At 44.6% G+C, this 16,852-nt stretch overlaps 1 protein-coding gene across 1 annotated transcript in view; it reads left to right on the top strand.

The window, feature by feature from the left end:
• The window catches only part of Clnk (cytokine dependent hematopoietic cell linker), a 93,292-nt gene that overhangs the window by 33,547 nt on the left and 42,893 nt on the right, over nt 1-16,852 (top strand). Inside the window, exons 7-9 of the mRNA XM_052736033.1 lie at nt 2,047-2,101; nt 13,429-13,454; nt 13,613-13,632. Coding sequence (XP_052591993.1) covers nt 2,047-2,101; nt 13,429-13,454; nt 13,613-13,632 — 101 coding nt within the window. The remainder of the gene's footprint in view (nt 1-2,046; nt 2,102-13,428; nt 13,455-13,612; nt 13,633-16,852) is intronic.

The raw sequence follows: 16,852 nt of genomic DNA, 5'->3' as shown, positions 1-16,852 counted from the left end.
CTTAGCCTCCCTTCAGAATTATACTTTAGCCATCAGTGATGTAGCAAGAAAGCTTTCATGGCAAGTAGATTATCTTTCTCATTAACAACCTCATTTCCAAAGGCTGTTTCTTGTGAGTTTTGAGATTAAACTATCTGTGGGCTGGATCTTCAATAACCCTTACAGAGGCCCTTTCTTATCTCAGTTCCTCTGGACGATTGCAGCTATCTCGCCCTAAACTAGTGCTCTACTCAGTGAGTACTTACTGTGTACCAAGCACTGTGCTCAGCGATGGAAGCATCGAAGGGAGTCAGCACACATAATCTGAGGGAGGAGGCAGTGACCCCCAAGCTGCTGGTCCTGATGTCTGGGAGAATGTGCAAAGCAGTCCTTCACCCATACAGCATACTGCACTGTAACTGGTGGTTCTCGACAGGAAGATTTTGCCCCCCAGGACCTTTGGTATACACTAGAGACATTTTTAGTTGTTATGATGGGAGAGTGGATATTTTTAAGCATTGTTGAAGGGAAAATGCACCACATACACCATACCACACACACATATAACACACACACACACACACACACACACACACACACACATATTAACACACTGTACCACACACATGCACACAAATCATACATACACCAACACCACACACAATATATACACTGCACACACACCAAAACATCATAACACACACATTAATACAACATACCACATCAAAACACACAGATACCAACACACTGTACCATGCACATGCACACACATACAGAGAGAGAGAGAGAGAGAGAGAGAGAGAGAGAGAGAGAGAGAGAGAGATCTTCAGAGATCACCGAAACCTCACACACAAAGGCTTCTCTGTGAATACAAAGCAGAATGTGACTGCCTAGGAGAAAAGAGCAGGAACACCGACGAAGCCCCATCCTGAAACCCTAAGCATGTGGGATCCGTGTACAGTGGAGAGAGCCCTGCCTGCTGCCCTAACCAAGCTGGCAATGGGGTGTGGGCAAGAGCAGTGAGTGACTGACTTACAGGGAGACTGAAGCTGAGGCTTCAGAGAGAACAATCAAAAGCCCTCCGGCACCTGGCATCCAAGCAAGCCACTGGAAGCTGATGGCTCTATGGATGAATGCAGGGTCTCAGAAAAACCCAACCAGCGCTCTATCCCAACCAGACTAAACTGCAGAATAGCAGCCATGGCCCTCCCAAGGCCTGGGGCTCGGAGTTCATGGGAGAGATTCAGACCGCCCCGGCCCAGGAACCTTGCCTAGCACAATCAGCACTAGATAAGACAAACACTAAGGCCCAGGGCTAGCCGGGCAGAAAGGCTTTCCAAGGCCTTGGCACTTCAGTGGCCTCTTCATCATCTCCGTCCCTCATGTCTTCTAATCCCACTGCCGTTAACAGTTCACGACGCCCCCAGTGATGACACTGTTGCTGTTCTGTGTCATAGTGATGCCTCACATTCTGGGTGCATTGCCCCTGTGTCTCACATTACCGCACACACACCCACCATCCACAAATGAAGCAGTATTTTCTTTTTTTTTGCCTCCATTTCACAGAAAGAAAACTACGGAGCTGAGTGACTCACCATGCCCTCACAACTGGCATGTGACAGAGATGAGGTGATCTCACCTGAGCTACTATCAGTAAAGGTCATACTCCACTGTGCCTGCTCAATGGCTTCCATACCCCGGCCATGTTCACTGGTCTCCATTATAATCCAGTGGCATACACTGGCTCTCTTTTCTCTATCAGAAAGATGTAAAGCTGACACTATTAAGACCCTAGATGTCCTCCCCAAGCTTTCATGGCAGAAAGTGTGATTTCAAACCTGAGATTTTATGCCAAATAGCACCCAGGCCACCACAACCTTCTCTGGTGTCAATCCACATATTTGCATATATTCAGCCAATGCCAACCATGTGCATACAGCAGTCTCTAAGAACAGTGGGCCCAGGGACGTATGCATTTATGCTGGGGACTCTAGCCATACAGAGTAGCTGTACACAAGGTTGTGGCATGATCAGTGTGAGCTGATGGTGCCTCATTGTCTTTTACAGGTCTTTTACAGGGACAAGCCCATCTCCAAGGATGTCAGAAGCCAACACTTTAAAGGTAAAGTTCTAAGAGTTTAAAATCCCATGGAGAATCTCCCCTACTCCCATGGTCCTGTGCCCTGCTTGTGGTCACGGGCTCCCACATACCAGGAGCTCCCCTGAATGATGCTCCGAGAAATGACTGTCCAATTCTGCTGTCATGCGTGCCTCCCGGCTCTTTTACAGCCTTACCTTATTGACAACAAAATTGATTGTGAAAACTCATATTCTGTTCTACATCATCTGAGAAAGGCATTGTTTCAAAACATATGGATTGCATTCAAATAAGTCATTTCTATAAGCACATGCCCTGAAAAAAAATCACAAGATAGGAATCTAATTTTAAAATGTTGATTAATGAATATGAAAATGGGCTGTAGAGCTTGAGGCAAAACAACTCAATTTGAAGACAAAAGCACAGGTACAAGTCAGAGAGGAAGTAATCAATCCCATTGATGCTGGAAGCACAAACTAAGGGCAGCCGGAGAAATTCAGTTGGATCAGATCTATTATAGGGTCTCATCATTTTCCTGTCTTAGCATTTTCCCCTGGCCCCATTGCCTCTTACAATGTCCAGGGTAAAAGATGGCAGTCATGTGATTTACAATCCCCAATAACTGAAGCCAACCAACTTCACCATTCATGTGCTTAATGCTGAATCCCAAAGTGTCTTATACACATCACCTTTAATAAGGAAGTGCAGCACTACAGGTCCCAATGGAAGACGGCGATGAACACACAGTAAGGTAATTTAAGGAAGTTTACTTACAAAGGAACTATTTACAGAAGTGTGCTAGCTTCCCATTGCTACAACAAAAAATCTCTAAGAAATCCAACTTCAAAGGAGCATAAGTTGCTTTTGCTTACCGTTTCAGAAATCTCAGGCCACAGACCTGGTAACTGCTGCTTTGGGGCTGTGGTGAGGCAGAGCATCATGTGTATGTTAGAGAAAAATCACATGATCTGAGAGTGGCTGGGAAGCAAGGAGAAAAGGAGGGGCTGAGTACCAATATCCGCTACAAAGGCAGGCCCCCAATGACCTAACTTCCTCCCCTAACTCCTTTCTCCTTCCTAGGGTCCCCGGAACTCCCCAGTAGTATCACAGGCTGACCAAAGACTCTACCCATCAGTCTTTGGTGGACATTTAATACAGAAAGGATATAAAGCATGCCTGGAACCAGGGAGGTAAATGCTCAGCTCCCCCTCTGAATCCCTGTCTGGCTTTTCAGCACAGCCTACTTGGGACCACAATGCTGAGGGCAGAATGAAGGAAGAGAAGGATGCTCACAGCAGGAAACAGGGTGGCCAGAGCAAGGGCAACAGCCTGGGCTCAGCCTCTGCCTGCCATGAGGCCTTCAGCAAGATGTCTAACCTTCCTGAGGAGAGTATACCTCTTCAAGAGCTGCAGCAAGCAGGCCTCATGCCCACTCACTTCAGTTGTGGCAGCTTGGGAGGCCCAAGCAAGCACACATGGGCAGGAAGGATTCTAATACCTCAGAAAGTGTTCTAATCCCCAATCAAAGTTCCTCTGCAGCCAGCTTAGCCTCACAGGTTCCTGCCTGACTCCATCAGTCTCCTGAACTCAATGTGATATGGAGAAGCCATCTCCTCAATGCTTCTTAGGTCCTTTAAGAACAGCTTCTCTGCCCACTCAACGACAGCTCCATTCTATCAAGTGATTTGCTTCCATTCTTAAAAGCACTAAGATGTATTGTGCAAAAGCCTTTTCCCTTTTCCTGACAGAGACAGGGAACAGAAGCCCAAGGGCTCACAGGTCAGGGACTGATCATTCAATGCGCACCAGTCTTCGGTGACAATGGCACACTCTCCTCCTGTAATGAGACATGAGACCTGGGACAAGAAACAGCAGAGCAGCCTCGGTGGCTGCTGTCCATCTCTCTGAAGATGTCACTTCTCCAACATTTCATCAATTCATAAGATCTGGAAGAGAAAAGAAAACCTTGAACAGTAGAATAGAGAAAGGAAGACAAAAACCCTAGGGAAAATAGACATAATCTAAGTTTGCCTCTGAGCTTCTTGTTAGTTCCCTTATGGAATATTAATTTCCCATAACAAAATAGCAGACCAATTCCTCGGAGAAAGAGCATGGGTGTACTTCTCAGGGATGTGCTGGTGCTGTCTGTTTTATAGAGGATACTGGCTGATGTCATGGTCTGGTGGTTTGAATGAGATGTCTTGGACATTTGAGTACTAGGTCCCCAGTTGGTGGCACTGTTCTGTGAGTAGGTTTAGGAGATGTGGCCTTGCTGGAGAAAGGCAAGCTTTGACAATTTAAAGACTCAGAGCATTTCTAGTTTTCTCTCTCTCTCTCTCTCTCTCTCTCTCTCTCTCTCTCTCTCTCTCTCTCTCTCTCTCTCTTCTGCTTTGTGCTTGTGATTCAAGATGTCAGCTCTCAACTAGCTGCTCCAGCCACAATATGCCTTTCACCACGAGGAACTCATCCCTCTGGAACAAAAGCCCAAATAAGCCCTTCCTTCAATGAGTTGCCTTGGTCATGGTGTTTTATCACAGCAATAGAAAAGTGACTAAGATACATGGCTACAAAGATCTAACTGCTTTGTAAAATGAGCCCCCAGCATCGTCTCAGGCCATCACTGGAGACAGTAAGTCAAGGACAGCAAGGCTCACTGAGGGCAGGGGAGGATTATGGGAAGTTTCTTCCATGGCAGTTACTGCCTGACCATAGTCCTTCCCCACACTTCTAGCACTGATGGACCTCCAGCATCATGCTGGACACTTAGGTACTACAGACAGAAGGGAGGAAATGAATACAGACACCCCTGCTTTTAGGATCAAGCACCCAGAGGGAGAATGCTAGGGTGATTTGTGTTCATTACAAAATTCTGTATTTTTGATGCAAACACATATTCTCAGATAATTTATTTATTCTCACAAAATGTCACAGGAAAAAGAAACCACACCCATTGATTCAGGAACAGAGGGATTTTATGCAGATATTTTTCATCAAGTTGAGCAGTTACATTTTTATGTTAATGTATGTCTGCTGTCATTTTTCCTCCAATCATTGTCTGGAAAGCATCAAATTTCGAGACCTCATCTTCCCTCAAGGTGCAAGGTTTTCTTTTTTTTTTTTTTTTTTTTTTTTTTCCTCCTGGAAATGGGCAAAAGTTTTATTTGGAGGTAAAGTTGTTACAGTACAGGCTGTGTGTGATGAACCCCCAGCAATAACCACAGATCTGGAGGACACTGCATTTCCAAGGACAGCTGTAACTTTCCAATAGACACGGCTTAGCTTCCTGGAAGAGGCGAAGCCGAGAACACGCGCAGCTCAAATGTGCATCTCCTCGCCTGGGATGCAAACTAAGCTCAAACTCTAAACCAATTTTCTTTGAAGTGACATGCATACTCTCTTCAGGAATCACTTTATAAAGAAATACAATAAACCACCCAAGAAAAAGAATTATGCTCAGGCAGCTGAACGGGTAAATCCAGAAATTCAAGCATGGCTGGTTGAAAGTAGCAAGTCAGATTCCACACAGTGCCCTCCGGAGGGATCATGTGAATTTGCTTTTAAAGGGACTCAGATGCTGAAGCAATCAGAGGTCACCTTGAAGTTAATCTGGCTCAAGGCCCTGGTGGCCCGTGCTGAGGTGCAGCTCAGGGTCAGCCAGCAAGTAATAAGAGCTTAGATCCGTGTAGCGTTCACCAGCTGCAGATGTTCCCTGGGTCTAAGGACATTGACCAGTGTTGGCATTCAGTCATCTGCAGCTCCCCCTGTTCTGACAGCCCACTCCTCCAAACTGTTCAGTCCAAGGGGAGAACAGGTGGGTGGTACTGCCCCCTTGTGGCTGCAGGTGGTAATGCACAACACAAGGGAACTGGATATCCCATAAACTGCACACTTAAAATTAATAAACCTTAGCTCACAGAGCAGTAATAGAGAAATGAAGACTGACTCGTGTTTGTTTAGATTTAAATTTATTTCAGTTACAACCCACAGTCCAAAATCAACACAGGTATGGGTACCATGCTGGATTCAAAAACGAATGCTTTAAACAGAACATCACTCATTAATGAGACTTTAAAAAATTCATTTTTTGCTGGGCAGTGGTGGTGCATGCCTTTAATCCCAGCACTCAGGAGGCAAAGGCAGTCGGATCTCTGTGAGTTCAAGGCCAGGCTGGGCTACAGAGTGCGTTCCAGGAAAGGCTCCAAAGATACACAGAGAAACCCTGTCTTAAAATATATATATATATTTCTTAAGCTAGCGTACAAACAAATGGTTTTAATTGTGGTATTTTCATGCACATGTGTCTTATAGTTGTTCCTAATTATTCCCCCTCCGCCAAGCCCCTTTCCTCCCAATTCTGGCCCCCTTCCTCCCTGTAATGGCCCCTTCTGTGTTCATATCCCGTGCTAGTGATTGCTCTTTCTCCCCCTTAAGATCTCTTCTTCCTCCCTCATGGTCTCCTTCATAGTTCCATCACACACATACAGGCTCATGCACACGTGCACACTCACATACACACATGCACACAACATATGCATACACAAACACTCATACATGCACTCACATGCATGCATTCACACACACATTTAAATCTAGATGCTGCCTGACTTGTTTTGCTTAACATGGTATCTTCCATTTCTATCCATTTATGCAAGTGACAGTATCCTGGTTTCCTTTATGGCTGAGTAAATTGTATAATAATATACAATATGTATGTATATACCACAATGTCACTTAATCTGATTCCATAATTTGGCTTTTGAGGATGCTGCCACAATGAACACAGGCACTGTTTAGGGCAAATGTTCTTCAACCCATAAAAGAAGGCTTTTGAACACAAATCCATTCCATCATTCTCCCCTCCCCCATCTATCTTTCTCTCTCCTCTCTTCTCTCCTCTCCCTCAAGCCTCTTGGGAGTTGGGGGAGGGTGGAGAATGGCCGCCATGCACTCTCTCCTCCCACTAATTTTTCTAATCCATATCCTTTATCACAATGTGGAGGAAAGGCACACACAACAAGTATACTGAAGTTCACTTGTGCATCGGTCCTCTTCTCTCTGGGTCCCACCAAGCCCCAGCAGTCCAACAGCCCATTTATAAAATAAACACACACACACACACACACACACACACACACACACACACACACACACACACATGCTTATATTATTTACAAACTGTATGGTTGTGGCAGGCTTCTTGTAACTAGAGTTTTCCTGCCTGACCCACAGTCAGGACAAATCTCTCTCACCCGCCAGTCCTGCAGCCACTCAGACCCAACCAAGTAAACACACAGAGACTTATATTGCTTACAAACTGTATGGCCATGGCAGGCTTCTTGTTATCTAGTTCTTCTATCTTAAATTAACCCATTTCTATTAGTCTATAAGTTGCCACATGGCTCGTGGCTTACCGTTATCTTAACATCTTCTCATGGCGGTGGCTGGCAGCGTGTCTCTCTCTCTCTCTCTCAGCCTTCCACTTCCCAGAATTCTCCTCTCTCCTTGTCCCACCTATACTTTCTGTCTAGCTACTGAACAATCAGTGTTTTATTTATTAACCAATCAGAGCAACACATTTAACATACAGAACATCCCACAGCAAGTGGCTTTAACCATAGACTGAGAGTATGTTTGAACCATTAAGTCTGTACCGAACGTGTACAAACTTGTCATTGTTATTGTTCACTCAACAATACAGTAAGCCACTACTGATAGAGCACTTGCTTTAGGAGTTATAAATAATCTAGAAATTAATTATAACAGAAGCTGGGCATAGGCATACAAAAATGTTATGCTATTTTATACAAAAAGCTTAAGCATCAAAAAAAAGAAGTCAGTATCCATGGGGGTCTGGCCATAAGCCGTTGCCTTAGAATTCCTGGGGAATAGTGATGGGGGATCAAAGCTGGACAAGGGCTAGCTGGAAGTAGGCTGATCTCATAACCTCTTAGCCACTAGCATTCAGCACCTGACATGTGTTCAGCTCACAAGCTGCTGAGTGAGGCCCAAGTCCCACAGCTCTCTCTCCAGCCAGAGGATTGATTTCTGAATGAGGGGGAACATCCACACTGATGATACCAGCGGTGCCAGGAGGACTCTACTTCCAAACTCACTGTGTGCCAAGGTTCTCCATGCCAGGGAGCCATACAAGGCCACAGGAGTCCATAGTGTGTTGAATTCTGTACTAGGAACTGAGGTAACTAAGAAAATCATACTAATTCCCACTGGAAAAAGTCATGTGTCTCCAAGGAGAGTCTCAGGAGCAAGGGACATAGAACTGAGATGTGGGACAATGAACTTGGGGACAGAAAACAGCATTTTTGATGCTTAGAAGCCACAGTGTGGCTGGCTATACACTGGATTTTGGGACAGTTGGTCCTGGATTCAAATCCTAACTGTACTACTCTCAGCTAGAAGACCTAAAACTAACTCAGGAACCTAAGCTGAATTTCTCACATCAACAACACTACGTGACAAGGCGTTTGAGGAAGGTTTCAGAGGAAACAACCAATGGGAAACCCACAGCACTGTGATGATGGGGATCCTCCCGTGCTGATCTGTACTAACCATCCTGGATCCCTGTCCCTTATACATTCCCCTGACTCCTTCTGCAGGCTAAAACCATCACCTATCTACCTAGTTTGGGTTTTAGCATGCAAGTAAATCTGTTACGGGTGAATTGATTAAAAAGTGAGCCAGAGGCTTCAATCACAGAGAACACGGTCCATGACTTATCATTCCCCCACAGCAAACATGTGGCACCATGCTGGACTTGTGGTGGTCATGGGGAAAATATTTATGAGATTCCTTCTATGACTTGGCCTGTGTTAACACTGTATAGATAAACACCCTCACCCTGACTAGCATCACAGGACCACCCAGGGATGATCCAGTACCTCACAGTCTCCTTAGGTGGGGACCAGAAAAGGGGCAACTCAAGAAGTTCTGATAATTTCTGTCTGTGCTTCCAAATTCAGCTGCATCTTGTCCCCTCACTGGAGCCTCACATCACAGCTGTGGAAACAGAAGTCCGTGTTCTCTAGCATTTTGTGACTCCACACCACCCCTGCCTAGCCTTTGTCCATCACTTCACCCTGCCTGTCCATTCTTCTTCATCCAGACACACCCAAGGCAGCAGGAAACACCCCCCTCCAGGCTTGGGCTGGAGGAATTGTTCCATCTCACTTTCCCCACTGGTCCCAACCTGAAAGCTGTTGAGATGCTTGTTCCTACACATGGTACCTTCTGATTTTATCCAAGGGGATGTGAGAGCCAATAGGTTCCTGCAACAACCTTGGCTTTGCCTAACATGATCCCTTCCCACTGCTTCCCCAAGGCTGGCTTCAATAATTTATTGCTGCAATTAATTTCTGAAGGTTATGATAGACTTGAAGATGCTTCTCCAACAGGCCCCTGCCAAGTAGATATTACTAGCCACTGGGATTGTTTAAGTCGCTTTCTCTAGGCTCCTCCGTAATTAATCATCAAGACACAAAATGCTAATGGTCATAAAAGCCTTAGATACAATAAATTTTGTGGTTGAGGCCAAGTTTTATCTTGTTTTTTTTTTTTTCCAAGTCCATTTCTGTAATTATAGAACACGACATGGATGCTCTGTTTCTGGGAGTGTTTGCATTTGTATACTCCAGGGGTAACTAGTACCACCTGGGCTCAGCACGAATTGGATGGAAGCTTAGGTCAGGGGTTCTCAACCTTCCTAAGGCTGCAACCCTTTCACACAGTTAGTTCCTCATGTTGTGGTGACCCCCGACCATAAAATTATTTCATTGCTACTTCATAACTGTAATTATGCTACTGTTATGAATTGTAACATGAATATCTGATATGCAGGATATATGATATGTGGCCCCTGTGAAAGGATTGCTCCACCCCCAAAGGATCGAGACACACAGGTTGAGAACCACTGGCTTAGGTGAAAACTAGATATTACTTTATTTACTCCTCAAACCCCAAGGAACTAGACTTCACAGTCTGCATTTTAACTTTTAAGTCACCGAGGCTGCTCAGTAAGTAACAGGCTGACACTCAACTTGAGCGACTTCACAGGTCCCATTTGTGGCCACTCTGCTTTGTGTCCTCTATTAAGGAACAACGTCTTGGCCCCTTCTACGTCATGTTTTCTCGTCTTTTAAAAATCACAGATAAGGAGAGAAGAAGCCCGGAGAGGCCAAGCAGTTTGTGACGAGTTGCTCAGCTTGTTGATAGTGACAGCAAAACTCAATCACAAGCCTTGGGAGATGCCAAACAGTCAGGTATCCGAAGAGGAGAATTCAAACACATAATGCAACTGAGGTCACTATATGTATTACTGATGGACAGATATAATATACACTTGTAAAGTAACAGTGAGAGATAAAATATCCCTTATCCCAATTTCATAGAGCCAGGTGTTTTTGTTTCATTGTTTTAAGGTTCTTGCTGTGTAACCCAGCTGCCCCTGAGCTCATTCTGCAACCCAGGCTGGCCTTAAACTTAAGGTCCTCCTGCCTCCCACTCCTGAGTGTTGGGATGACAGGCATGAGCTACCATATCCAGCTCTGATTGGCTTTTCCCAAGCTCTTGCATCCACAGCTAAATCACATCTTCCAGGGTATAACGACATGAAACATTTCTCAGCTAAGCTGAAAACTAGTTTTCTAGACACGTGTTTCCTTAGGCCCACTCTTCAGAATGTAATGCCTACGAACATTATACAACTATAAGTAGGGTATGCTCAGTTAACACTTTCTCTAAAACTTTCTTAAGTCCGGACAAATGGCAAAACAATAAGTTCTCTGATTCTGCAACATTTTACTTAGTGGAAGGAAATACTCCCAGCATGCCCGTCTTCAAGTACCAGAGTGCTCATGAACATAGAATTGGAAGAGTTGTCATTTCATAGCATGGGAAATAACCTCAATGGGACTTATAATAGCACACTCACAGGAAGCGAGGTGTTGGTGTTCCTCATCTTTGTTTTGATATGACTTAACTGTACAATTCTATAATGTATTTTTAACGATGTCTATATTCAACAACCAGCATACAAAACTCTTGCCCATTTAACAACCAGGTCTTACAGTGCAGTACAAGCCATTCCTGCACATTTCAAACAGACCTATGAAACATCCTCTTCTCCAAGAAGCATAGCTTCAACGTCACATAACATTGTATCCTTAGGTTCTTCAGGGTTTGGTCCTAAAATAGTCAAGTCCAGGTCCATTAGCTTCCACAGCTGTGCTCCGCTCCCTCCCCCAGTCGCCTCTCCAGACATAAGCCCCTGGCTAGTGATGGGAGCACTAAACATTGAAAAGGACTGAACCAGTCTCTCTTGGCAGATGGTGCTGATTACAGTACTGGCCACCAGAGGGCAGACATGCCAGTCACCTCCCAGTGAAAAGCCTCCTCCTCTTGCTAGGAGGGCAAAGTCTTCAAGGTAGACCTGGTGGGTCCTCTGGTCTGACGGACAGGAAACTCTTCCCAGCATTGGAGAACATCTGGGCTTTGTCAGGAAAATAACAAAACATCCCCTCTCTAATGTCCCATTGCACAGTAGAAACGAAGTGTGCATTAGAAGCTATGCCTCAAAGTTTTTAACAAATAATAATTTTTAAAAACAGGAAACATGCCTTGACATGCTCTAACTCATGTATCCCACATATAAATGTTGGGTAAGTATAAGAAATCACCCATTCCCCAGTCCAGGAGTTTGTTTCATTACTACTTACTGACCCCATAGTGAATAACAAGAGTCAAGGTCAGGCTGGGGGTGTGGTTGGGTGAGCAGAATGCTGACTTAGCATGACTCAAAGTCCTGAGTTTGATCTGTACACTGCTAAAAACAAATTTTAAAGGTCAGTCTGGAAAGAAAAAAAAAAGATTCCATTCCGAATCTTCTCTCTCTCTCTTTTTTTTTCCATTATTGCAAATACCTGACCTGTTAGCGCTTTGTTAAACAAGGCCCCCTAATGGAAGACAAAGAACCTTGCTGGATTTTAGTCTAATTGCCACCAAAGCTGACAGCTATGTGATGAGCTACTTCACCCGTGTGGTCCTGTTTGCTTACCCTGAAGGTCACCCAGACCACTTCCCTTGTGAAATGTTGATGTCTAAACCAGTAGCATGGGAAGGCCCTCGACATGGATGGTTTGTTAGCATACACATCTGTTGTGGCTGACAGAGTGCAGGGCTGTCCAGGACTTTGGTTTTTCTATGCCACATAGGGCAAACAAAATTTCATTGTCTAGAGCTGCGCAGGAAACCCGTATTCAACCTGCAGCTCATGGCTTGTGGATGCTTACTTCCATTTACATTGCCTAACACTGCAACCCAACAAGCTACCTGGAGCCACAGGCAGCCCCAGGCCACAAACTGGATAACTGTAGTTTGTTGTTATTGTTGATAGAATTACTATTAAAATTTTAAGAAAGGAGAGAGAGTACTAAACAATGCTAGAGAAAGACCAACATTTTAATAGCAACACAGGATACGCAGATAGAGTATCAGAAAGATTAGCCATATTTACCACAAAAGACCCTCACCAGCTTCCTACAAGCATGAGCGCCCCATCTAGAGTGGTATTACAAGGTGTGGGGGCAGTGCCCACTGTTGGTGAGAACCCAAGTTGGCACAGCCATCTGGGAAACCAGTTTAGTATTTCCTCTAGAACCTAAAATTAGAACCAGCCTGCGACTCAGGAATCCCACTTGTAGTATCCATCAAGGGCATTGAAATTAGGATCCTGAAGAGCTGTCTCCACTCTGAGTCTCAAGCACTATCCACAAAGCAAAGCATGGGAGTAATCTGTCTGTACAGAGCAGCCTGGGTAAAGAGACTGTATACATAGATTCATTGGAGTTTTATTCGGCCCCACAAGAAGGAAAGCCTACCATCTGTGACCACATGGATGGTCCTGGAAGACATCATGCTGGGTGAAACAAGACACATTCAGATGAAACTCTATGTGCTGTCACTGAGAGGAACTTTAAATAACAAAACTCATGGTAGCAGGAAGCACAAGGTGGTTTCCGGGAGCAACAAGATGGATGGTGAGAGGGTGATGTTCAGAGGTCCTTGAGAGTCACACCACTCACAGTGACATCTACTTGTGGGGCGTTAAATTTCCCCACATCTCGGACTCTTCGTTTCCATTGGCCAGGATGAGAATACAATAAGACCCCCCAAACTAAACTGTTCAGCATCAGACTGGGTAACTGGTGAGATCCCAATAAGCATCATGATCAATGTCATCAATCCTGTTAAATACAGGAGTGGTTTCCATAGAAGCATATGTAAGAGTATTTGATGATATTTCCCACGGGGTTCACTGTTTTTTCCATCTTATATTTTAGGATTCAAATACACAGAGGTGAACAAGGTGAGTGAAAAATGTTAAAATGTACTTGTTACTCTTTGAAGTATGCCCTAGGGTTTCAGTCATCATTTTCCATTTCCATTTGTAAACCAAAACATTCCTAACCACTGGCTCTGCCCAAGAACAGTGAATTTAACTCCTGGTTCTCTTTCCTTTTGCAGATTCCTGTGCCGCCTCCCCGGTAAGACATTTAAAATCATATTTGTGGGACCAGAGCGATGGTTCAGAGGTCAAGAGCACTGACTGTTCTTGCAAGGGAACCAGTTTCAATTCCCAGCACCCACATGGTGGCTCACAACCACCTGTAACTTCAATCCCAGGGGATCTGGTGCCTCCACAGGCCCTGTGCACGGGAACACGGTGCACAGACAACACACAGTCAAAGCACTCAGACGCATAAAATAAATTTTTTAAATGTATTTTCTTGTCACAAACTTGAAGGGTTTGTGCCAGCTCCTGCAAAAGAGAAGCACACACATTTGGCCTTGGAGGAGCTGGTCTGTGGATAACAGCCAGCCTCCACTCTCCGGCACTTATCTTTCTTAGTGTTGATGTTTGAAACAAGTCACGTCTGCTGTTTACATTTACTTATTTGTGGTGGCTAGTGTGACATGGGGAGGCCAGAGGGCAATGTATGGGAGTTGATTCTCTATTTCCACTCTGTGGGTCCTGGGGATCAAACATGGGTCTTGAGCCTCGACATCAAGCACCTTTACCTGCCGAGCCATCTTACCAGCCCAAGACCACGCTGGTCAAGTATGCATGTAGCAGGCAATGTTAAAGGGCCTAACAATATCCCACAACCTTCTAATTACCATGAAGTTATCCATCCCCCCCAAATCCATTTCTAGCAACAGTATCTCTACACTTGCTATTCCTTCTTCCCAGAATCTCGCTCCCTAATTATCAACATGGTATGTTCCTTTCTTTAGCAAAAAAAAAAAAAAAAAAAAAAAAAAAAATCAAAAAACAAAATCAGACAGAGCGTGTTTTAGGTACATCTGGCTGCCCAGACTCATGAGGTCAAGACAGACCCAACATAGAAATCAGTAGGTCAGTAATCAACCAGAAATTTGAATTTTCATAAATAAATTGACTTACAATTTAAGGACTTATAATGTATAAACATACGTTCATGTAAGTCCGTATGTTTATATATCACATATAGAGTACTGCTGATTATTGCTATATTTATACACACGGAGGTGAGAGCTGCAGACTGGGCCACTGGGGCTCTGAGTGGGTTGGTGAATGCCTTTGCTTTACTGAGACCACTGTGTCCCTCAGCCAAGCACGTCAATCACTTCACTCCTGACTGCTCCCTTGCATGGAGTGGGGGCTTTCTTAGTCTCCCCCTTAACCTGGACTGTCTACTTGTCCTCTTTTTCCTCTATAGACCCACACAAACTCCTTAGCAAAGCGCCCTTTCTCATCTGGACAGTCCTCTCCATCTGTCCCCATGTCCCTTAGCCTAGCACCTGGGAAAGAACACAGATCTCCTCAGTAACTCCAAAATCCTGGGTAGAAATTCTGCTTCTTACGACCCAGCACTGTTTGTATAAGCTTGGGAGTTAAAGAGTCTGGCTGGAGGAAGTGGGGTGTTGGCAGGCAGGCACTGGAGGTTATAGGTTTAGGGCAGCTGTTCTCAACTGTCGGTGAGTTTATTCTTGCTCTCGATGGGGTCAGTCCATGATATCTAGAGAAACTTGGAGTTGGGACCACTTGGAGGAGAGGCAGGGAGGCTGCATGGCTTTCCACAGTGGGCAGCAGAGCCCATCACAAAGGGCAATGGATCATGCCTTAGGATGTCCAGCAACATACTGTGTAGACCTTTCCTGAAGCCAAGGACAGGTAAAAGAAGGGTACTGTGCCATATACCCCATAGGCTAATGTGAGAATTGACTCCCATGAAGCGCTCAACAGCACAGATTAAAATTATGGCAATGAACCATAACATGGAATAGATTTTATTTTTAATCTGTCTGCCCTTGGCATTCGCTCTTCCTATAGTATACCAAGACTCTAGCCAGCCACATCCACTCAAAAGGGAAAGTTTAACCAGTTTCCGTGTTCATGTTTCTTGGCACGGTGCCTGATATGGACAGCAGTAGATGTTGACTAAGTAAGTAGTTGAGAAGTTGCAGCAGCTTCCAAAGATACCCATTGTATTAGTTACTTTTCTGTTGCTGGGATGAAAGATCATGACCAAAAAAGGCTTTTTTTCAACTTTTTTTGAGATATTATTATATCACTCGTCATTTCTCTTTTCCCTCCAAACCCTCTCATGTACCCTTCCTCTGTTTCAAATGCATGACTTTTTTGTTAACTGTTGTTACATTCACATATGCATATGAAATATACCCTGCTCAGTTTGTAAATGTTACTTGTGTGTACATTTTTTCTGGGCTGACCATTTGGTTTTGGGTAACTAGTTGCTGTGATCTTCCCTGGGGAAGACTATTTCTCCCACTCTCAGAATTTCTTCGTTTCCTATAATTCTTTGGGTAGGGTTGAAGCCATGTGATCTCCTCCTCTGCCCCCACCCCATCTACTTTGTTCTATCTATTGTTGTTGTCCTTACTCAGATTATGTTTAGGAAGTCATGTCAGTGGGACTTTATGGGTGTAATTTCTGACATTCCTAGGAGACACAATCTCACAGCAAACTCTCTGATCCTCTGGCTCTCACAGTCTTTCTATCCCCTCTTCCTCAATGTTGCCTGAGCCTTAGGTGAGGGATTTTTTCTGTAGATGTAGTCGCTGGGACTGGGCTTCTCAACTCTACATTGGTTGTGGTTTTCTGTAGTGGTCTCTGTCTGTTGCAATGAGACATTTCCTTGGTAAAGGATGAGGATTACAAGTATCTATGGGCAGAAGGACAAATGTTTGGAAGGCATTAGGGATTATGCTGATTTAGAAAAATGACAGTAGTTGGCTTTCCTCCCAGATCCATTAGCTCACTAGTCTTGGGTGGTTGGCTGGGTTTCTAGTGTCAGTATGGTTTCCCTCTTGTTTACTGGGTCTTAAGTCCAACTATAGAACTGTTGGTTACCACCAAGATATGTGTGCCATTACTGTACCCTTAGGGTTATTATGCCATGGTGGTCATTGATGTGGTCCATAGGCATTATAGCTGGGTAGGACTGTTGGTTGCTTCTCTCTTTTGGAAGCTTGCATGGTACCTTCTCACACCATGAAAGCTAGTCCTCAGGGAGGAGGTATTCAGGTCAGTGCAGTTCAAGAGCCTCTGGGCTCTGTATCTGAAGTCCATGGTGTCTTCAGCAACAGGAACTTCCTTTCCACCTTTGAGGGTCAACAGAGGGCAATAGCAGCAGCCTGTTTTATTCTATATTTTAGAAGCCTCTTGAACAACCCTGATCAACAACTCAAAAGACAGTTTGT

The sequence above is a fragment of the Peromyscus californicus genome, unplaced genomic scaffold (assembly GCF_007827085.1).
Source record: "Peromyscus californicus insignis strain IS unplaced genomic scaffold, ASM782708v3 Scaffold_13__1_contigs__length_99412109, whole genome shotgun sequence".
Classification (NCBI taxonomy): Eukaryota; Metazoa; Chordata; class Mammalia; order Rodentia; family Cricetidae; genus Peromyscus; species Peromyscus californicus.
This window is presented reverse-complemented; position numbering and strand designations above follow the sequence as displayed.